Source organism: Ornithorhynchus anatinus, chromosome 6, assembly GCF_004115215.2.
Source record: "Ornithorhynchus anatinus isolate Pmale09 chromosome 6, mOrnAna1.pri.v4, whole genome shotgun sequence".
In the NCBI taxonomy this organism is placed as follows: domain Eukaryota; kingdom Metazoa; phylum Chordata; class Mammalia; order Monotremata; family Ornithorhynchidae; genus Ornithorhynchus; species Ornithorhynchus anatinus.
In genome coordinates, this window is record NC_041733.1 from 19,531,567 (window position 1) to 19,553,363 (window position 21,797).

Genomic DNA, 21,797 nt, shown 5'->3' on the forward strand with positions numbered 1-21,797 from the left:
GTCACCCACGGCCCGCTACAGAATCTCTATCCAAACGAGCCCTGCCTGCTAAACTTTCCCAAGCGACCCTGGTGATTCAGCCCGGGGCTGTTTCGCCAGACTTCCTTGACCAAAGCCATGAACGAGCCCGCTCCCCACGCCATCAGGCCTGCGCTCCTCTCTCTCTCCCCCCACCCCTCCCTGGTGGTAGCCCGGCTCGGGAAGCCCCAGAGGGAAGTGGGACCCTTCCAGCTCAAACACCACGCACCCCCATCTCCCATCCCCTCGCATGTTGTGAATGATGGTTCTAGTACTTTCTCCAGTCTTCCCCATTTTTCCCGTCCTTCCCCAGGTACTCCCTCCTTGGTGCCACTTTTCAGGGAAAATAGCCGAGGGCAGGGCGAGAGGCAGCCGACACGCCATGGAGGCTCTGTGCCCCCCCGGCAGCCCGAGGTGACCCTCTTTCTCCGCTCTAGCCGATAGAGAGCCGAACCAAAGGACAGGGAGTGCTTGGCTTGCTGGAGATGGTGGGGAAAAACAACAACAAACACATAGGAACAAAAAAAGAATTCTGGCATCGGGCCTCCGTTCAGTGTGAGACCAAAGGACTGAAAAGCAATTGAAGGGCAGCAGTACTGGGCCAAAGTCAGGAAGGGCCAACGGATCCAGCCCGTAACTCAAAGGCCCCCTGACAGGGATTATTCTCCCGCCCTCAGGGTGGCCTGTCACCTGTGGTAAGACCAAGGAAATGCCACGACTTTTCTTAATAAGTTCAGTTCCCTTTGAGTATCGCATTATTCCCGCTCCAGGTGAGTCAGGGTTTTACCCCATAGGTTGGGATGGGATGACAGAACTCCTCTCCTAATGTGTCGAGGCTTCGGAAAGGTCCGTCCCCAGCCAAGGGAGGGAGAGCCTCCCATTTCCTGCCCTCAGACTCCATCATCTGGACATCAGTGACAGCTGGAAGGAACAGGGGCCCTGGGATTCCGAGGACCCGGGTTCCAATCCTGGCTCTCCAGTTACCTGCTTAGTAACCATAGGCACGTCACTTCACTTCTCCCAGCCTCAGTTTCCTGATCGGTAAAATGGGGATTCAGTCCTACTCCCTGTGAGCCCCATTTGGGTCAGGGACTGATTCTGACCTAATTATTTTGAGTCTAGTCCAGCGCTTAGTACAGTGCCTGGCACATTGTAGGTGCTTAAATAGAATAATAATGATAATTGACAATTACTTTTCTTCTTGTGGTTACCTAATGACTAGTTAGAGAAGCAGCGTGGCTCAGTGGAAAGAGCCCGGGCTTGGGAGTCAGAGGTCATATGTTCGAATCCCGGCTCTGCCACTTGTCAGCTGTGTGACTGTGGGCAAGTCACTTCACTTCTCTGGGCCTTAGTTACCTCATCTGTAAAAATGGGGATGAAGACTGTGAGCCTCACGTGGGACCACCTGATTACCCTATATAATAATAATAATAATAATAATAATAATAATAATGTCATTTGTTAAGCGCTTACTATGTGCAAAGCACTATTCTAAGCGCTGGGGAGGATACAAGGTGATAAGGCTGTCCCACATGGAGCTCACAGTCTTCATCCCTGTTTTACAGATGAGGGAACTGAAGCCCAGAGAAGTGAAGTGACTTGCCCAAAGTCACACAGCTGACAAGCGGCGGAGCCGGGATTTGAACCCATGACTTCTGACTCCCAAGCCCGGGCTCTTTCCACCGAGCCTTGCTGTTTCTGCTGTATCTACCCCAGCGCTTAGAACAGTGCTCTGCACATAGTAAGCGCTTAACGAATACCAATATTATTATTATCAGTTCATGGGAACTAGGGAGTTTTTGCCCTACCAACAGAAAGTTTCATCACTGGTCCCCCTGCAGTCTCATCTGACACCGAACTGCTGCCTCCCTCTGCCAGTCAATTGGTGGTATTTATTGAGTGCTTACAGTGTGCAGAGCACTGTTCTGATTGCTTGAGGGAGTATAGTGCAAGAGAATTAGCAGACACGTTCCTTTCCCGTAATGAGCTTAAAGGCTTTCGCTACAGAGCCTCTTGGAAGAAAAGCAGCAAAGTTGTGGATTAAACTTCCTTTCTAACCATATGGAGCCAGGGAGAGTTTTCTGTTTTCTCGGTTATGTTTCTCAAAGTGCTCGGTCTGAGAACATTTCCACGTTCGAATTGCTAAGGTCCCCGCAAATCTGGGAACGGAATGTAGTTGAGAATTGGACAGATTATCTGATGAGTGGCTCCAAATTTGAGAAAAGCAGAAGAAGCAGAAGCTTCTAGGGGACTTAATGGTAAGAGCACGGGCCTGGGAGTCAGAGGGCCTATCCCGGTGCTGCCACTCATCTGCTGTGTGACCTTGGGCAAGTCATTTCACTTCTCCGTTGCCCCAGTTCCATCCTCTGCAAAATGAGGATTCAATACCTGTTGTCTCTCCTACTTAGACTGTGAGCCCCTTGATCATCTTGTATCTATCCCAGTTCATTTGTATTGATGTCTGTCCTCTAGACTGTAAGCTCATTGTGAGCAGGGATTGTTTACTTTTGTATTGTACTTTCCCAAGCGCTTAGTATAGTGCTGTGCACACAGTAAAGCGCTCGATGAGTACGATTGATTGAATGAACGAATGAATGCTTAGTACGGTGCTTGGTACATAGTAAGCCCTTCGCAAAAACCACAGTTACTGTGATCTCAATCCGCAACCAGTTGTTGACCTCCTCTCTCCCTAGCACCCTTTCCAGAAGCCCAGGGTCTCCCAGTAGGCTCCAGGGCACCCAAGAACTGTTCTCCTTGACCAGAGCGGAGGCTGAGAGGGCCCTCTCGGAAAGTCTCCAGCCTACTACAACACATATAGGAGCCCTGGGAAACCCATTTGAGCAATACGCGTTCTTCTTTTACACCCACCGGCACCTACACTTATTATAGCCGTGAGACTCCTTCCCGTTCGGACTAGAATTCAACCCCACCCTTTCAGATGGGAAACAAAATGAGTATTTTTGCATTCTGGGAAGACAAGGGAGGGTTGCGGTAAAAAGGGAGTCCAAACCGCCCACACACAGACCCACACACGCAAAGTGGGAATTCAAGCTTGGATGTCTCTGGCCTGAGGCAAGGCGGGGGGCCGGAGCTGCCTGAGTAATAACGACCCTCGGTAAGGTGATGGAGCCCCCACCGTTTCTCAGAGCAGCCGACAGGCAGACCGACCAGGAGGCAGAAGGATCGGCGATCTAGGAGGGCCGCGGTCAGGGGGAAGCAAGGCGGAGCGAAGGGCAGATGCCCCGTCGTCTTGGTTTGGGGGCGGGAGAGGTCCCCGGGCGAGTCACGGGTCTCCCCCCCTTCACCCCTCTCCGAGTTGAGCCGTCTCGCCGATCCTTACACGATTGTTTAATGCTTCAGGGAAGAAAAATCGGAAGACCAAGACCTGCAGGGAGTTAAGGACAAGCCCCCGAAGCCCAAAAAGGTGAAGAAGGAGAGAAAGGAGGAGAAGGAGGGCAAGAATGAGCCCCCGCAGCCGTCCGCCCACCAGTCAGCCGAGCCGGCCGAAGCGGGGAAAGCGGAGACGTCGGAAGGGGCCGGGGTGGCCCCCGCGGCGCCCGAAGCCTCGGCCTCCCCCAAGCAGCGGCGCTCCATCATCCGAGACCGAGGCCCCATGTACGACGACCCCACCCTGCCCGAGGGCTGGACCCGCAAGCTCAAGCAGAGGAAATCGGGCCGCTCCGCCGGAAAGTACGACGTGTATTTGATCAAGTGAGTAAAGCAAGGCTGGTTGGGCTGGTGGCATCAGGGGCCGGGGGCCGATGAGTCCGGGAAAACCCTGAGGCGGCGGGGCTGGCAGCCTGTGGCAGTCTGCTTGGGGAGTGGGGTCTGTTGTCTCCACCTGGGCTGCGCTTCCCACTCTGGACGGGTCCTCTTACAGAGCTTGGGGCCGAGGAGGGTCACCTGATGACCTCCTGTGGGGAGAGCTCAGCGTCTCTGCCTTGGAAACTGGGGGCACAGGAAAGCGGGAGGCTGGGGAGAGGGAGGAGGGGAGCGAACCGTAACATAAAGTCCAAAACACGGACCGGCTTTGAAACTCCCTTGGTAAGCCATTTTCGTCACCTCGTTGGATCTAGGAGTGATCCCGTTTCAAGCCTGGGCAGGCTAGCAGAAGCAGAACCCTGTTAACATTCACACGGAAGGCTTCCCAGAGCCGCTGTGGCAGGGAACAGCGCTAGCCTGCTTGAAGAGAGGGAGACCCATGGCGGAGGGACCTCATCTGTCTTCCGATCGGGGGCACTTGGAAGTAGCCGGTCCCCCTGGCCTGTTGGCGTCAGATTGGGGTAGAGAAGGGACGGCGTCGAGCAATCAACGGACTCTATGGAGCCCCTCCTGGGCACAGATACGATCCCTGCCCTCCCAACAGCTTACAGTCTAGTGGAGGAGCTTCAGTCTAGCGGACCCCGTTGTTAAGGAGCTTGTAGGTGAAGGACATTTAAGGGGATGGCGTGCTGATTCTCAGGAAGAATGAGGTCACTAAGCCACCTCTCACCACCATCTTCCCATCCAGACTGGACAGTGGGAAAAACTTATCCGGCCCAACCGCTCTCATTGACCCCTACACCAGAGCAGGCTTGTCAGTCGGTGGTATTTATTGAGCGCTTATTCCGTGCAGAGCTGGAAGCGAAAGCATTGTCTTAATCCTGTCACCGAGCGGCGCGAGCCATTGTGCTCAGTAATCAGTTAGTCTTATTTATTGAGTGCTTACTGTATGCAGAGCACTGTAGTAAGCGCTTGGGCGATATAGCCGCTGAGGGGCCCGCCCTGCAGAAATGCCGTGGTTTATTTATACATATATTTATGTTTATTATTATTATTGTTTCTAAAACTGAGAACAGATTTTCCCCAGTTAACTTAAGGACTGTGAGCCTCCGGCCAAGAAGGTTATAGGTCAGGGAGGAATCAGTCAATGGTATTTATTGAGCGCTATCTGTGTACGGAGTACTGTACTGAGCATTTAGGAGAGTACACTCTAAAAGAATTGGTGTACATGTTCACCACCCACAAAGAAGGTCCTCTCGGTCAGTGTTTCAGCTTTTCGCACCAACATTTGCCCTGAAATGGCTGCCAGGTGGAACAGCCCCTTGCCAACGCGCTGTTGTCTCCTTTCAGCACAGTCCAAGCCCTCCCACCTACCCCAGACTGGATGGCTTTTTTTTTTGCCCGCTAGTCAGGGGACATGCTGCCCAGCTCGTCGAAACGTGCAGTGGTTCTAGCCAGGGGGTTCTGGGTCTGTGTTGCCTAGAATCCTGTGCACGGTAAGTCTTTCTCCTTTGAAGCCAGAGGTCGCCCTCCATTGAAATAGTCGTCTTTTTTTTCCCCCGAATTTCATCCGGCCGTGGCAGAATGGTGGTTTTCTAACCAGACGTTTGTCCTGCAGCCGAGGGTTTTGGTCTCCTGCCAGTGCCGCCGAGGCAAGCTGACTCCTTTTGATCTGCCCAGATTGTTTGGGTCGACACAGAAAACAGCCCTAACGCCAAACTGGCAGGCCTTGGGTTTGGCGTACCCAGCCTCAGCCCCGGCCCAACTACTATGCTTGCGAACATGCGCTCCCTCATACTCTTTCTCTTTCTCTCCCCCTTCCCAACCCCAACCCTCCCTCTTTCTTTCTCACTCGCTCGCTCTCTCCCCTCTTCTCTTTCTCTCTCTCTCTCTCTCTCTCTCCCCTTCGCTCCCTCTCTCCTGGGCAGTTGAAGGCAGTCACACCACGATAATGGCAGAGGGGGCTTTTCCCAAGTAGACAAATGACCCTATGTCTTCCGGGCCAGGGCCACTGGCCCCAATTAGCAGATTTTCCAACCCACGGACCCTCTCTCCTGTGAGTAATTGCACTTTGGGCACACATTGGTCTTTTTACTCCCCGCAGTTGCCCGTTTCTATTCAATCCATATATCACTGGCCCAAATAGATTTAGCTTCGATGGCTAGAGGTGCCAGTTGACAAATCCTCTTGTCTGGTGAAGCAGACTTCCGGTCGTTCAGCTGAGGAGTTCTCCGTACTGAGGCCCGTGGGACTCGGTGAAGAATTTACCGTCCTGCCAAGAGAGCCGTCTCAGCCAGAAGGGGTGACCCGAGCAGTGTTTCTGTGGTGGCCGAATCGGAGGACATTGAGATTCCTCGCGTCCAGGCGAGGACTGACTCAGCTGCCGGCTTAGACTGTCTGTGACAGAATCCTCCGTCTGAGCCTCGCGGTACCCGCTCCCCCACACCCCCCCAAGTCACGGGCCGGGATGGAGTCGGCCCGCTGAGGAAGAGAGAGTCAGTCAGTCATATTTATTGAGCGATTACTGTGTGCAGAGCCAACTGTACTGAGCACCTGGGAAGAAGACATATTCCCTGCCCACAGAGAGCTTACACTGTAGAGGGGGAGACAGGCATTAATACATCAATTACAGATATGTACATAAGTGCTGTAGGGCTGGGAGAGAAGAACAGGAACCTAGCCTGCAGGGTGAAAATGGCCTTTTTTTTTTTTTTTTTTTACGGTTTGGAGGGTTTTTTATTTATGGTACTTATTGAGTATTAAGTGCTGGGATAGATACAAGGTAATCAGGTTGGACACGGTCCATGTAATAATAATTATTATTATGGTATTTGTTAACGCTTCGTCTTTACCAAGCACTGTTCTAAGCTCTGGGGTGCATGTCAGGTTGTCCCACATGGGGCTCACAGTCTTAATCACCATTTTACAGATGAAGTAACTGAGGCCCAGAGAAGTGAAGTGACTTGCCCAAAGTCACACAGCAGACAAGTGGCAGAATCGGGATTAGAACCCATGACCCTCAGACTCCCAGGCTCGTGCTTTATCCACTGTGGATATCCCTCTTGGGGCTCACAGTCTTAATCCCCGTTTGACAGATGAGGTAACCGAGGCCCAGCGAAGTGACTTGCCCAAGGTCACACAGCAGACAAGCGGTGGAGCCAGGATCAGAACAAGGTCCTTCTGACTCCCCGTTCAGAGAGCCTGGAAGGCACGGTAAGATCTCTGAGGGCCCGAAGCATCAAGTAGCATTCAGAACTAGCTTCTCTAAACCTTTCTGTCTTGAGGACCTAGAGAGGACTCCAGGGATGATGGGTCAGGTGCCGTCAGGATGGGTCTTTAAAAGGTGCCGGGGTGAGGGGGAGGGCGATCAAACCTCAGCTCTGTGAGCGAAGCCTGGCGCTCTGGATCTCTGTTTGGTTCTCAGCTGTAACCCTGCTTCACTCGGAGGCTTCTCGGCCTCCGCCTTCCCATTTGTCAAATGGGAGAACGCCCAGCTCCGTCCAGTGACCCACCGTGGCCTCCCAGGGCGGTGTATCGGGTGACTGATGCCTGTGTCTGCCGAGGGTCCGGAAGCAGGAAAGAACACGATTCCCTTCAGAGCCGTGTTCCTGGTCTCGTCAGAATCGGAGTCGAAGGCCTCGTTGGTGCCCGCCAGGAAATGCACTGGGAGAAGCGCCCCTCTGATGGAGCTCGGTTAGGAAGCGTCAGGCAACCCCAGAGAAGCAGCGTGACTTAGTGGAGCGAGCCTGGGATGTTGTCTGTTGTGTGGTCTTGGGAAGTAGCTTCATTTGTCTGAGCTTCAGTTACCTCATCTGTCAAATGGAGATTAAGACGGTGAGCCCCAAGCTGGACGGGGACTCCTTCCGATCCGTTCAGCTCGGAACTGCCCCAGTGCTTAGAACGGTGCCCGGCGTGTAGTAGGCGCTTAACAAATTCCCCTTAAAAAAAAGCCAAAACCCCACAGGTCCTCCTCCCCTCCAGCCATCAGGAGGGTCCAGCGGCCGAGCTCGGGGCTTCCTCTCAGGGGAATCCCACATCCCGTAGATCTGATGGCCGGCCCGCCGCCGATGGCAAACCTGCGGAGCTATGGATCTGGCTGGGGTGGTCGGCGGGAGGGTACCTCCCGCGTCTCTCGCCTAAACGATGGGAGGAGGTGGTCCCGGAAGCCACCGGTTGGCACCCCGTCCGTTTTCAACCGGCGTCGGTGTCTGTGAAACATCCTGCCGGCGCCTCGATCAGGGCGGAGTTACCCCAGACCCAAGCGACCGCCGCGCTTAAGCTCTTGCCGGTCTCCCGCATCCGAGAGTAAGTTTCTCCCTCTCCCCGGCCCCCGGGCGTCCCGCGGCCGGCCCTTCCTCTTCCCCTTCCCCGGGTCAGCGTTAACCACGGTTCTTTCTGTCTGTCTGTCTTCCCTCCCCAGCCCCCAGGGCAAAGCCTTCCGCTCCAAGGTGGAATTGATCGCGTACTTCGAAAAGGTAGGGGACACCTCCCTGGACCCGAACGACTTTGACTTCACGGTCACCGGGAGAGGGAGCCCTTCGCGGCGAGAGCAGAAACCCCCCAAGAAACCGAAGGCTCCCAAGGCCCCCGGCACGGGCCGAGGCCGGGGGCGGCCGAAGGGCAGCGGCACGCTGAAGCCCCGGGCGGCGACGGCGGCGGCGGCCTCGGAGGGGGTCCAGGTCAAGAGGGTGGTCGAGAAGAGCCCCGGCAAGCTCCTGGTCAAGATGCCGTTCCAGCCCTCGGCCGGGGGGAGGGCGGAGGGCGGGGGCGCCACCACGTCGGCGCAGGTCATGGTGATGAAGCGGCCCGGCCGTAAGAGGAAGGAGGAGGAGACGGACCCCCAGGCGGTCCCCAAGAAGCGGGGCCGCAAGCCGGGGGGCGCGGGGGCGGCCGTCGCGGCCGCCGAGGCCAAGAAGAAAGCCATCAAAGAGTCTTCCATCCGGTCCGTGGTGCAGGAGACCGTGCTGCCCATCAAAAAGCGGAAGACCCGGGAGACGGTCAGCATAGAAGTGAAGGAAGTGGTGAAGCCTCTGCTCGCGGCCCCCGGCGGGGAGAAGAGCGGCAAGGGACAGAAGACCGGCAAGAGCCCCGGTCGGAAAAGCAAGGAGAGCAGCCCCAAGGGCCGCAGCGGGGGCAGCGCCGCGTCCCCCCCGAAAAAGGAGCAGCCGCCGGTGCCGGCCCCCCACCACCACCACCACCATCACCACCACCACCACCACCACCACCCTCCGCCCCCGCCGCCCCACTCCGAGCCGGCGGCCAAGGCCGCCCCGCCGCCGCCCCACCCCCAGCCGCCGCCCCCTGAGCCGGAGAGCTCCAGGGACAACAGAAGCTCCCCCGAGCCTCAGGACTTAAGCAGCAAAGTCTGCAAAGACGAGAAGATGCCGAGGGGGGGGCCGCCCGAGAGCGACGGCTGCCCCAAGGAGCCCGCTAAGACTCAGCCCCCCCAAGCCGCCGCCGCCGCCTCCGCCTCCTCGGCCGCCTCGGCCGCGGCGGCGGCAGAAAAGTACAAACACCGAGGGGAGGGAGAGCGGAAAGACATTGTCTCGTCCTCCATGCCGAGGCCAAACAGAGAGGAGCCCGTGGACACCCGGACGCCGGTGACGGAGAGGGTCAGCTGACTTGGAACCGAGCGGATGTCCGACCGACCGACCGACAGACAGACAAGAATTAAAGGCAGCTGTTGTCTCTTCTCCTTATGGGTAGGGCTCTGACAAAGCTTCCCGATGAACTGAAATAAAAAAATATTTTTTTTTTCAGTAAACTTAGAGTTTCGTGGCTTCAGGGTGGGAGTAGTTGGAGCACTTGGGATCTTTTTCTTACCGACAAGCACAGTCAGGATGAAGACCTAACCAGGGCCAGAAGCAGCTTTGCACTTTTCTATAATAGGCTCCTTCAACAAGGCTTGCTGCATATACTACTGACCAGACGAGCTGTTGATCAGGCTTTTTTTTAGGGTACGCCAGCTCCCGCCTCCTTCCCTGTCCGACCCGGCCGGGGAGAGGGTTGCGGACCGGTTGTCGTTAGAGACTTGACAGAGTAGGGTAGCGGGAGCTTACGTTTTCAGTGCCATTGACGTCCTAGTCCGAGGTCTTAAAATTATTGTGTTTCTTTTTTTCTTTTTCTTTTTTCTGTTTGATTTCCGTCTAGGTGGGGGGAGGGGGCCGCGGGGAGGGGGCGGAAGGAGATGGGGAAGGAATCGGCATCTTTTAGGAAAAAGCCGCCGAGACCGCAGCGGGCTCGGGCCCGCCGGGGGCGCCGCCGTATCTACCGGCGTCCTCCCCGCCCGACCCCCCTCCCCCACCTCGACCGAAAACCCACCCCGGGGGGCGTTTGACCGAGGCGTGAAGGGAAGCCGCGGCGCCCCTCCCCCTCCTCCCGCTTGGCATCCCGCCCGGGAGGGGGTCACCCGCTCGGCGCCGAGTGAGCCGAGGCGGGCGTTGGGGGAGGCCAGGTGGCACCGCTGGCCTGGAGGATCCCGGGGGGCCGCCGGGACGGGGAGGTAGACGGTGCAATAGGCCCAAGGGATCGGGAGAGACCAGCCTCCCGACAAGCTGCGGGACGACCGGCTCCTCCCAGCTGTGGGACGACCTGGCCGGGGGCTGGCCCCTACCCCGCCACCGCAGGGGAGGGGTCCCCTGATCACCTCAAGCAATCTTTTGAGTTGTAGCCGTGTGTGTAGTGGGCCTGCGTGGGTCTGTGTGTGTGCGCACGTCGGCGCAGGTGGGTGGGCAACCAGAGGGAGAAAAAAAGAAACAAAAAAAGTTCTTCCAGTTGTTTTCCAACGCTACTAGCTTAGGGACAGGTTAGAAGATTCGTTTGCACTATTGGTTCTTCACGTTCCCACTTCGAAACAAACCGATAGAGATGCTCCGACGGGAAACTGGCTTGAACGAGCGACGCGCCTTCGGCGCGTAAGCCACCGGAACAACGGTGTTTGGAACTACCTGTACTTGTGTGTGTGTGTGGGTGTGGGTGTGTGTGTGCGCGCGCGTGCTCGCGCTTGTTTTAAAGTGGGATTTGTACACAGGGTTCCCACGAAGCTTCGAAACTCTAAGTGTTTGCTGCAGTTCGATAAGGACTTCCTGATGGCTAATTTCTCTCTCCTTCCTTCCTTCCTGCCTTTCTTTCTTTTTGGAACGGGCCCCTTCCCGGACCCGGCGGCGGCAGGCGCCCCTCCTCCTCCCCGCCCCATGCCAGCCCGCGGCCACTGCGGCCGTCACCTGTCGACCTCCTGCCGGGCAGCAGTCGCCCAGCTCCCGGACCTCCAGGGATGGCCACCCTGCCAGTCCTTTGTCTTAGAGCTGCTTGGGCAATCCCATACACAGCCGCGTCCCCGGGAAAGCCCCGAGGGTGAGGTTTAGCCTGGCGGTGGCAGTTAGGTGATGCCCAGGAGGCTTCCGGGTAGAGCAGAGGCTTGACAAGGATCCTTGTTGACCAGCGAGTGACTCTGGGGACCGCCAAGAGTTTTGCAAAGCAGAAAACATCTAGCTTTCCCACCCGTAACCCGGTTTAAATTGGGGAATATCCTCCGATCTGATGCGGTCGGGAAGAAATCTCTCCACCCACCAAAGCGCCATTCGGGCTTCCCCACTGCCCCGTCCACGAACGAATCCTTACGATGATTTTTTTCGGTCCGGCCTCTGGAAATTTACAGGCTGTCATGCCTTGGGCCCGATCTTGCCACTTAAATGTCTCTGAAGAGACGACGCTCAAACACGTCCCGTTTTCCGCGGCCGGGATCCAGCCCCCAGACGCTCAGTCCATTGCTCACATTCCAGACGATCTGACCTCTGACGCGAGCGGCTAAGAGCCCTCTCTCCCTGGGGTGGGATTTTTTTATACCATGAGTGGTTGGTGGCCGGGTCCCTGGTTTGGCCTGGCTCTGTTCACGGGGGTCCTGTCTTTGGAATCTCTTGCCGAGTTCAGGAAGTCCTTATCCCACTGCAGACCTTCATCATTTTGGTATATCCTTTCCCTGTGTTTACAGAGATGTCTCTTGTATCGAAATCTGTCAAACTGAGAAGCACCTTATCAAAGCAGCAGAAAGAGACAGCAGTCTTCTGCTTCCCCCTCGCAGACACGCACGTGAGCTGCTCCGACGAACTGTCAAATATGTGCCATCTGGCTCCCGGCCGTCCACTGTATTTCAGTCACCGTTCCCCGCGCATCCCTAAAAGGACATAATCATGAAGGACTGAAACATTTCAGACACCGTAAAGCGCTTCCTCGGCAGTCTTTCGCGACCGGGAAACATAGTTGACAGTTCTAAACCGGTAGCTTTCCCACGCGAGGCCGGCATTCTCTCTCTTTGAGATGGGTTTGAGCCGAGGGAGTGTGCCCCGTAGGTCATTTTGCAGCCACCCCTGGCCTTATTAGTAGATCGGCCTCCGTCTGCTAGTATCGTTCAAGCAAATGCTACGAAAGAAAAAGATGTCTCCGGTCCCAGCCCTTGGATGCTCCCTGCAGTTGGGTCCGCTCCGGTCCTTCCGCTCCCCTCCTTTGAGTCCTCGTCCAGCCGGGAGGGAGGGAGGGAGAGGGAGAGGGCTTGGTGATTCCTTGGTAACTCTTCCTCCTCTTTCTCCGCTGGGGGGAGAAGGCACCTCCCTTCCCCCACTCCCTTTCCGGCCACCAAGTTTACTCACTGTCGACTGTCTGGTAGAGCTCCTTTAGTTTCTTTTTGAATGTTGGATTGCTAATGGGGGGTCAGAAAGTCCTCCGGAGGACTCTCATCCGTGCACTTTAATCAGTTTGTTCCTTGAAGCCCCTTTGTCATTTGGGAAGGAGCCTTTTCGGGATTTGGGATTTGTTTTCTTTTGTTTTGGGGATGGGAATGGACGGTGAGCAGGGTCGTGGGGTCCCAGTGGGGGGCGGGGAGGGCCCTGCTCATTCTACTTCCAGGATTCTTAGACATATAGAATTGAATTGTTGGGACCAGCGTCAGGAAAAGATCTTTGAAAGGAAGGCCCCGTTTGGGGCCCTGGTCCTTCATTTCTGATGCATTCACACCTCACATATGGGGCATTTTGAATCAGAGTAGGTGTGTAGCTCTTGGGACTGGATTCCTCCTAAGACTCTCTCCTCTCCCCTTCCTCCTTCCCTCCTTCCTTCCCTCTTTCCCCCCACCCCTCGTTAGAACTGCAGCTCCCTACCTCCTTCCACTTTGCTTAGAAATTTCAGAAGTTGCACATGTTGACTGGAGCTCTTCCCCCCGCACTCCCCAAACCTCTTCTTTATCTTCTGCAAACCTTTCCACTCCTACCCGGTCCCCAACTAATATCGTCTTAAGTCATCCGCTCATAACGTGAGACTTGAGATTCTTTTCCCTGCCCTGTTGGTGTAAAGTTGGTACAGTATTCTTGCATTTATATTATTCAGTCCACTGTGCGATTTCTCTTCAGGTCTGTGACACCCCTCACCACAGCACCCAGGCACCGACGTCACCTCTGTGAGGTCGGTATCGAGAACGATGAGTCCTGTTTTTTCCCCAAAGCGAGGGTGAAGGGCATTTGAAGATGGCTGGCACTCGAGGCAGTTGTAGGTGAAACGTGGAAACAGTCGTTTCGTGTCATCATGCATGTGGGTGGACATTGGCGAATATTAGCCACAGCAGGTGACTCCCGGCTTAAACACGGTCCTGGGCATAGGAAAACCAAAGCCCATAATTCTTCCAACCTCATTCTAGCTCTTGGTTTCAATCTCTTCCTCAACAGAAATTGGAGCAAAGGTGCTCTCAAGTAGCGAACTTGACTGGTCAGAGTCTTTTGCACTCAGGCAACCGGAGGAGGTGTCATTGAGTGACCAAAAGGTGAGCGTCACGAGGCAGGAGGAAGAGGAGAAGCCAAAGGCCCGGGGAATCTCCATCTTGGATAAACGAGCCGGGAATTGTCACAGCAAGTAAAATAGCCGCTACCCAGCTGGAATGAGTAGACCCAAGTCTCCTCCTCGAAAGAATGGCACTTCCCCGGATATCAACCCACCCTGTCACCATTCCGTGGTGAGTGCTGGGAGAGAGAAGTCACTGAAAGGATTGTTATCGCACCCCGCTCTCCGGTGGACAGATGTGGACAGAGGAAACCCCATAATGGAGCCCCAGGATTTGCACATCAAGTTGAAAGGAAAGGTCCCATCTGCTGGAGGAGCAGAGAGTTGGAGCCAGGAGGCCTCTTGTAGGACGATAAGGAGAAGCCGGATTGGGTCCCAGTTGGCTAGAGGCCAGAGGCTTCCGCCTGGAATCAGAATCGGGCGGTCTCTCTGCGGATCCTACCAGCGTAATCCGAGTCGAGGGCTCTGACGGTTTTTAGCGGGTTTGTTTGGGCCCCTGCTTTCGCTTGTGATGAGAACATTGGACTAAGAGGCGGGTCTTCGTGGTTTTCTTTGGTCACTTGCACATGAGGCAGCCGAACTCAATTTCCCCAACTGGGAAACAGGCAAGGTGAAAGCAAATTGAAATCCCGAGGCAGAGGGCAAAGCTGTGTAGTTGGAAGATCCGAGCTGTCTGTCGTGACTGGGTACGGGACCGGATTGCATTGGGTGTCCGGTGACTCGTGCTTAATCCGGGGACCCGCAGTTCAGAATCTGGGGTTCGAGCCGTGCGTCCCGGAGTCCCGAGGTCACCGTGTGGCCCGGAATCCTCCCAGGGTCTCATCTGGTCCCTGGTAAATCCATGAAAAGACGTATTTTAGGAACATTTTCCAGCTCTGCGGTACTGTCCTCTCCCAAGCGCCAAGTACGGTGCTCTGCACACAGTAAGCGCTCAATCAGTACCATTAATTGATGTGTGGATGAACCTAGCCAGTGGGGATCACCAGCAAGTGCAGTTTGGTTCTCTGAGCTCATTAGGTTAAGTGACTTATTTCCCCATTCGGGGCAGAGCCTGTTCAGTACTGAGAATGGATCCTTAATATTAAGACCCTGACAAGATGTAATTCTGATGTCCTTCATCTAGGAAGAGAAATTGGCCAACGTCCCCAAGGGAAACGGCTCTCTGCTTCCTCTCAACGCTACCCCAAGTAGTCACCTTCCAGACCCCGTACAAAAGGTGGAGTAGGAGAAGCCGGTCCTAGTTGTCCAAAGTGAAATTCCCCGCTCGCCCGAGTGATCCACTGACTCCTTCCCCGTCCCTCAAATCTACTGTCCGAGCTTTCGTCTGTGGGTGTGTCCTGCCCACACCTTTGCCTTGTTCATCCGTTGGACTTTTTGCACTTTAAAGGAATTCATCAAATTTCTTTTTTTTTTTTTGATGGAAGAAAGGGGGCGGTGGGCGATTGGCTGTCCTTTTTAGAGAGGATTCCATTTTAACAAGAGGCATTGCCTGCTGTTTCAAGCAGGTTGAGATTTTGACTCCTCCGAGGTCACGCTGTGACCGCTCCTGGCCCAAGGACCCGTTCAACATCTCGATAAGCATAAATCGGGAAGAAAAACCGAGCCGGAATCTAGCGACCAAATCTGGAAACCACGTCGTGCCGATCCAAGCTGAATGTTTCCGAACCTAGACGGAATCTTACCGAATACTGGTCTGAAAATAACTTTTGAAGATTAGGTTCTGAAATTCCTGGTCAAAGCCCAGGGAAAAGAGCCACCCAATAGACAACCTTCCCTACCTTCCTGTCCTCCACACCCGCCCCACCCTCTCTCCCCCAGCCAAGTCAGTGGCAGGTTTCGAGCACAATGCCAGACCCCTTGGACCCCTTCCCCCTGCCGAGAAGTATGACATGCCACACGTGCTACGGGGGGCTTTCCCACCCTGGGACCGTAGGAGGGGGTCAGTGTACTGTCATTTAAACATTGTTTCATTTTAAAGCCATTTTCTACTTTGGTAGCCTAAATAATGCCTGAGATGTAGCACCTTACGAACATTTTCCTGGACTGTTCCGATCGCACCTCCCAGTGTTCGGACCCGATCTTCCCAATTGCGCCGCTTTGTCCGGGTAAGCGTTATTTTTCCTCCTCCCTTGCCGTTCGGCAGTAGAAGCCCAGCCCCTGAGCAAGGGCAAGGACAGCGGGTGGGTGGGGCGGGCAGGGATGTTTCCCGTTGGCTAGCCACTGCCTCAGCCTCCACACTCCAGCGGGCCCTGAGTAATAAAGAAGGTTGGGCAGAGGAAAATGGAATAGGGGGACAGGGAAAGGGGAGTGAATGAGTGGTGCCCAGTCCTCTGTGTATTTGTGGAGAGTGACCGGCAGTCCCCGCCAGTGGTCCTTAGTTTAGAGCACAGATCGTTCTTTTGTTACAATTCCCCTAGTCCGTGAACCATTTTGGCCATGCCCTCCTCACTGCAGGGCACTACAGTGAGTCAGAGTCACGAGAACAGACGACGGATGTGATGGGGGCGAGGTGGTGGCGGGACAGCGGGCTGGGACAGGGGGAAACGATTGGACAGCAAGATTGAGAATCGCTGGCTTGGCAGACCACCATTCCCCTGTCATTCCAGTGGTCTCCAAACAGGTCGGGAAAGACAGGAAACACTCCCCCCAAATTGAGGGGTGCCGGACTGTAGAATGCCCTTGTTCGCCAGAGGCAACCCTGAGAGAAATAACTGATTTACAGCGGGACTTTGACACCAATTTGGAAAACGACAACTTACCTCTCTGTCCCTTTTTGTGTGTGGGTGTGTGTGGGCGTGGGTGTGTGTGGATGTTTTCTCTCTTTTTGTTAAAACCCTGCTCAACAGCGAGACAGACTTGTCTGGGAAGTGTCCAAAAGGAACGAAGAGAATGGCTAATGAAGTATAACTTCTATCTGTTTGGTAGTCTCCACTCCTCCAGTGTTTGTGTGTCAAGTGAAAAAAGCTGTCCTTCCTGGTGAAACCAATTATAGCCAATAACTTGTAGAATATAAGCATAGGCTTGATTTCTTTCTCTCTCTTTCTCTTCCTCTCTCTCCCTCTCCCCCTCCTCCTCACCGCTCTCTCTCCCCACTCCTTGGGGTTTTGTTTTGGTTTTCAGTTTTGGTTTGGTTTTGGTTTTTTCTTTGATGCACCAACTAGACACAAAAGCAGTCTAATTTTTATATATCTGTGTATTGCATTATAAACTTTGCTTGTGGCACCACCAAAAAAAAAAAGGCCTGTTGGAATTATTACCTGTCGCTTATTTACAATATTCCTCCTGGTATCCATAGCCTAGGACAAGGGAAAATAAAAACACAATACTAAAAACCTGCCTGCTGGTCGCCTTTTCTGTCCAAGCAGATCCGTGGTCTTTGCTCTAGGTCTCTGGTTTCTTTTTTAAAGGGCTCCCGATGCCCAGTGAAGCCAGGCTCCAAGCTCCAACGGGTTTTTGCACTCCGTATCCTAGCTCCCCTCCCCCAGGCTTGGCCTGATGATCCCTGGCCCAAAGCCACTTGGATGAGGGAGAGGAGACGAACGGAGAAGGATGCCTGCGGATGTCTTCGGCGGGACCCTGAATGTGGACTAGGGGAGTGGGGGCATTGGCCAGTGGCCTTTGGGAATGATGTGTAGCCTGCATCTGCCCCTACCCAGGCCAGTTGCTTCCAAGGGCGCAACAGCTTGTTTGAACAGCGTGTTCCTTATGGCTTCCTGAAAGGGGATGTATCAGGTTGTCTGCTTTCTCCCCCCCCCCCAACCTCAAAAAGTAGTTGTTTTCGGGGCAGTTGACGTGGCTGGTGTCACAGGGCCTTCCTCGGGGGAGAGTCAGTCAGCTTGCCACTGTCACCCTGGAAAGTTTCAGCACTTTGCTTCAGATCCGGGCACTGCCAGCCTCCATCTGATAGGGAAAAGGGGAGGAAGGAGACGGGGACTGCCTTTCCGGGTTCCAAAAGTCTCGACCAGTTTAGGCGGAAATACGAAACTTCTGATGGAGAGCACCTCAGAAGCTTAAAGAGAGGGTGGGGGTGTGGAGAGAGAGAAACTTTAATGTGCTTATATCCCCCTTTCCCTCCTCTGCAGCCTGATCTGGGGTGTTTTCCTCCCCCGCCCCACCCCCAGCCCGGCTCCTGAAAGTAATTACTTTAATGATGAAAAACATTGCTAATTAGCCATATCTAACAGAGAGAATTTAGCCGTAGCAGTCCTTTTTTTTCCTTTTTTTTTTTTTTAATTAGTTCTTCCAAAGCAGAGGGCTGTAACCACCAGGGCAAAAACGCTTCTTCCATCAACTCCACATTGATTCTTCCAGGATTGAGTCTGCCCGAATTGGAATTCGATCTCGATCAGGTCTGGAGGCTGCCTTGGCTTGGTGGGCGTGGAGAATCCCAGGAGATTCAGGGTTGGGGGACCTGGGGAGGAAGGGACCCGCTTTTCAGCTGGAATCCCGGGGAGTCGGAGAGCGTTCAACCGGATGTTCCCAATGCACGTTCAGTATTAGAGATTGGGTCGAGTCTGGCCTTCCAGCATCGTTCTAACAGGTTCCGCTTCCAAATCCTCCCTGACGTGGGCAGGGAGGGAGGCCGGCTTCCAGTCGGGGCCCGGTGGCGTCTGTGAGGGGGTGAGGGGGCTCCGCCATTGCTGCTGTTTACCACTACGGGGTGGGTGTCCACGTGTGCAGACGTATGCGTGTGTTATGTGTGCGTGTGTATGTATGCGTCATCTAAAATGTTTTTGGTCATCCTTACCATTGATGTTCGGGAGATTATATCTACATATATATATATGTGTATATATATATATATATGTACATATACATATGACTATTATATATATATATATATCAATCTGTATCTCCAGCTAGATATAGAGATATATACAGCTATCTGTTCCCCTTGAAAATTGACAGCTGAGTACAAAAAAAAGAGTTGCAGAACTTGAAGCCTGCTCCTTCTCCTGCCATCAAGGCCTCCTCCCCTTTTACCGCTTCAGTCAACAATAACAGCCGCTACAAAATCCTACTTCGCTTCGAAAATCAGTAGTGATCACCATATGACCAAATATACAAGGACTGTTATTAAATGTATGCTGAGTGCTTTCTCTGTACAGTTCTGCTGGGTTATCCCATGTATCAGATTCTAGTGCGTGATGTGTTTTCTCCTCTTTTTCTTCCTTCCTGCCTTTTGTTGTCGTCGTTGTTTTTTGTTGTTTTTTGGGTTGGTTTTGTTTTTTTCTTCATGAGTTCATCTTATTTTTCATTATGTATTCCGAACATGGAATTTTCTCTGCTAGTCCTCTAACTGTGGTGTTGAGATTTATATTTGTGTGTAGTTTTTGATGGATAAAAGGAACGTTGCTAAGTAAATCTCTCTTCTGTGTTTGAGCTGAAGTCTGTATTGTAACCATGTTTAAAGTAATTGTTCCAGAGACAAATGCTTCTAGACACTTTTCTGAAAAATGAACTCAAATAAAAAAAAAAGAATAATAGTAAAAATGGAAACGAGAGGTGGGTGGAAACGAATCTCCCTTCTAGGGATGAGATTCACCTAAGGGAACAGGAAGTTGGCACCTGCCTGTATCAGCCAGAAACCACATGAGAAGCTTAGTCAGGAAGGGCTTTATTAAAAATCCATCTGAAAGCAAACAGGGATCCGTTGGAGAGCTGATCCATTTCCGTTATCTTAAATCCGGGTCAGAAGCAGACTTCCATGAAGGGAGTTTCACACACCAGTTGTCCCCAGGGAGTTTCTTGGGCTTTTTCTTGGTTGTTTTGTTTTGTTCTTTTCCTTGTTTTTGTTTCGTTCTTTTAAGGAAAACCGAAAGACAGAATGGTTCGGTGCCTCACTGTGGCTGGGCCATCTGGAGGAACTGTTTGGGGAGTGGAGGGGGCGGGGCGGGGAGGGGGGAGGGGTCTCAGCAATATCGGAGGGATTCTCCACAGGCCATTTGGAGAAGACTATTTAAAGGATTTATATAGAGAGATAGATATATAGATATATTTTTACTATAAAAGGTCAATTATGTTTTTGAAAAGGAAATGAATTAGGTCAGGGCTGGGAGTCACGCCCTGCCCTCCAGAGCAGTTATTTCTAGGCAAGCCAGGTCTATGGCATCCCCATCTCCAAGGATCCCCCCCCCCACCCCCGCACCCATCCCTCCCATGCCCCCATCCCCGCCTCCCCCCCCCCATCCCCCCGTCCTCCTTTCAGTAATGAACAGAACTAATGTGAAGTCCTCACTTCCACCTCTTTGTAATGGCAATAAGAAGCCTGAGGGAGCTCGGGTCTTGGTCCCTTCATCCAAACCCCAACCCGTTGGGGGCCGGGATGGGAGGAGACCAGGCTCATCCCACCCGGGGGCTGAAGTGCACAGCCCCCCAGAGCTGCCCTCTCCAGCCAGTCAAGCCCCCCACCCTCCTCCCTCACTAAAGAAAGGCACTGAACTGGATAGCGCTCAATCCATCGGCCCTCCCCATTTCCATTTCAGTTCTGTTTCCCAAGGACATTCCCTGCTAAAGGGCTGGAGCCCCCAGCCCCTCAGAGCTGGTGGGATCAGCCCCTCGAACACGTACGATACAATCAGAAGAGGGCAAGAGGTCCGTCAGGGTTGCTGGGGGTGGGCAAGGCAGGATAAGAGCTGTCTGGGCGGTGCCCCCTCCCCAGAGACAGCAATTCCAGGCTGATACTAGCAGTGACAAACTAATTGGAAGTGGAGGAGGAGGAGGAGGAGGAGGAGGAGGGTGGCGCTGCGGGGCGGGGGCGGGGGGAGCCCTCATAGGAAAGAATTTGGGGCTTGGAATGCTCATTTGGGGGATACAGGGCAGACAACTCTTTCCTGAAGGGGTTTCTAAAGCCGCCCTCCATTGCGTTCCTCTTTGGATTTTGTGTTTTGGGACAATTACTTTAGAAAATAAGTAGGTCGTTTTAAAAACAAAAAATGGATTGCTCTTTTGTAATGTTCAAAAAAAGGTTCTTTGTGTACAGCCAAATGACTGAAAGCACTGATATATTTAAAAAAGCAATTTATTAAGGAAATTTGTATCATTTCAGTAAATCCGTCTGAATGTACATGTATACGTTTAAAAAAAAACCCCACAGAATCCCTGTAACCTATTTATTATATAAAAAGTTTGCCTTATAAATTTACATAAAAATGTCCTTTTTGTGTCTTTTGTTGTAAAACCTAGTGATTTTTTTTTCTAAGATTCTTTTACTATTGGAAAAGATGGGCAGCACGCTGTTTTATTTTATTTTTGTAAGTTTTTTTTATACATGTAAAAGCAAAGAGTACTCAGCATGCATTTCTAAGTGACTAGTTTGCATCTTTTGTTGGTAAGTACTGTATTCTGTGCTCTGTTAGAATTTATCTATAAATCTCTATGTAAAAGTAATTAAAGGTCTGGGCTTTCATTACAAGGCAAAAATGATTTTTTTAACCCCCATTAAGTAACTCCATTTTTTTGGACTAGACCTGTTTCCTCTTACTAAAACTGGCTGATTTTTGATCGCTGATTTTGTGATCATCCAAAGGAGAGGAGAGAGGAGGTGCTTTCTTTCCCGTACCCTCCTTCCCTGTCTTCTACCCCCTCTTCTCTGTTTCCTACCCCCTCTTCTCTGTCCCCTCTTCCTTCCCCTTCCCCCTGCCCCCCTCCCTCTCCTCTGCCTCCTCTCTCTTCCCCCCCCCCCGCTCCCTCTCCCCGCCCTTTTCCGCTCATCCTCACTCTTCCTCTCCATCCTTCTCCCCCTCTCCTCCTCCATCGCTTCCCCTATCGCCTCCGATTCTCCCTCCCCCTCCTCTTTCCTCTGCCTCTCCAACTTTCTTTTCCCCTTCCCGCCCACACTTGCTCCTCATTTCCAGGAAGTGCCCTAACGAAGAGACTGGGGGAAGCCCTGTCAGATTTGTGCCAGACCCCTCTCTCTCACAGACCTCGCTCTCCAAAGGGCCAGATGGCAAATGCCCAATTTCCCCGAGGGGAATCTCCTCACACCTGCCTCCCCTGGTACTGTTTTGCCTCCACACCATGTGATCCTCTCAGAGAAACTGGGGACGGATTCTCGGGCCTTCCCAGCAGGCTGAGGGAGATCTGGTATGTGCCAGGATAACCACCTCCTTTGGGCAGAAGAAGGGATCCAGTAATGAATAATTAAAGTCATCTCACTATCACCCAGAAATTTGGCGATCCAGACCTGGACT

At 53.3% G+C, this 21,797-nt stretch overlaps 1 protein-coding gene across 1 annotated transcript in view; it reads left to right on the plus strand.

The window, feature by feature from the left end:
- MECP2 (methyl-CpG binding protein 2) overlaps positions 1 to 18,425 on the plus strand; it is a 62,063-nt gene extending 43,638 nt beyond the window's left edge. Inside the window, exons 2-4 of the mRNA XM_029067964.2 lie at positions 3,379 to 3,729; positions 8,201 to 9,482; positions 17,843 to 18,425. Of these exons, the coding sequence (XP_028923797.1) occupies positions 3,632 to 3,729; positions 8,201 to 9,401 (1,299 nt within the window). The 5' untranslated portion in view covers positions 3,379 to 3,631 and the 3' untranslated portion in view covers positions 9,402 to 9,482; positions 17,843 to 18,425. The remainder of the gene's footprint in view (positions 1 to 3,378; positions 3,730 to 8,200; positions 9,483 to 17,842) is intronic.
- The last annotated feature ends 3,372 nt before the right edge of the window (positions 18,426 to 21,797 follow it).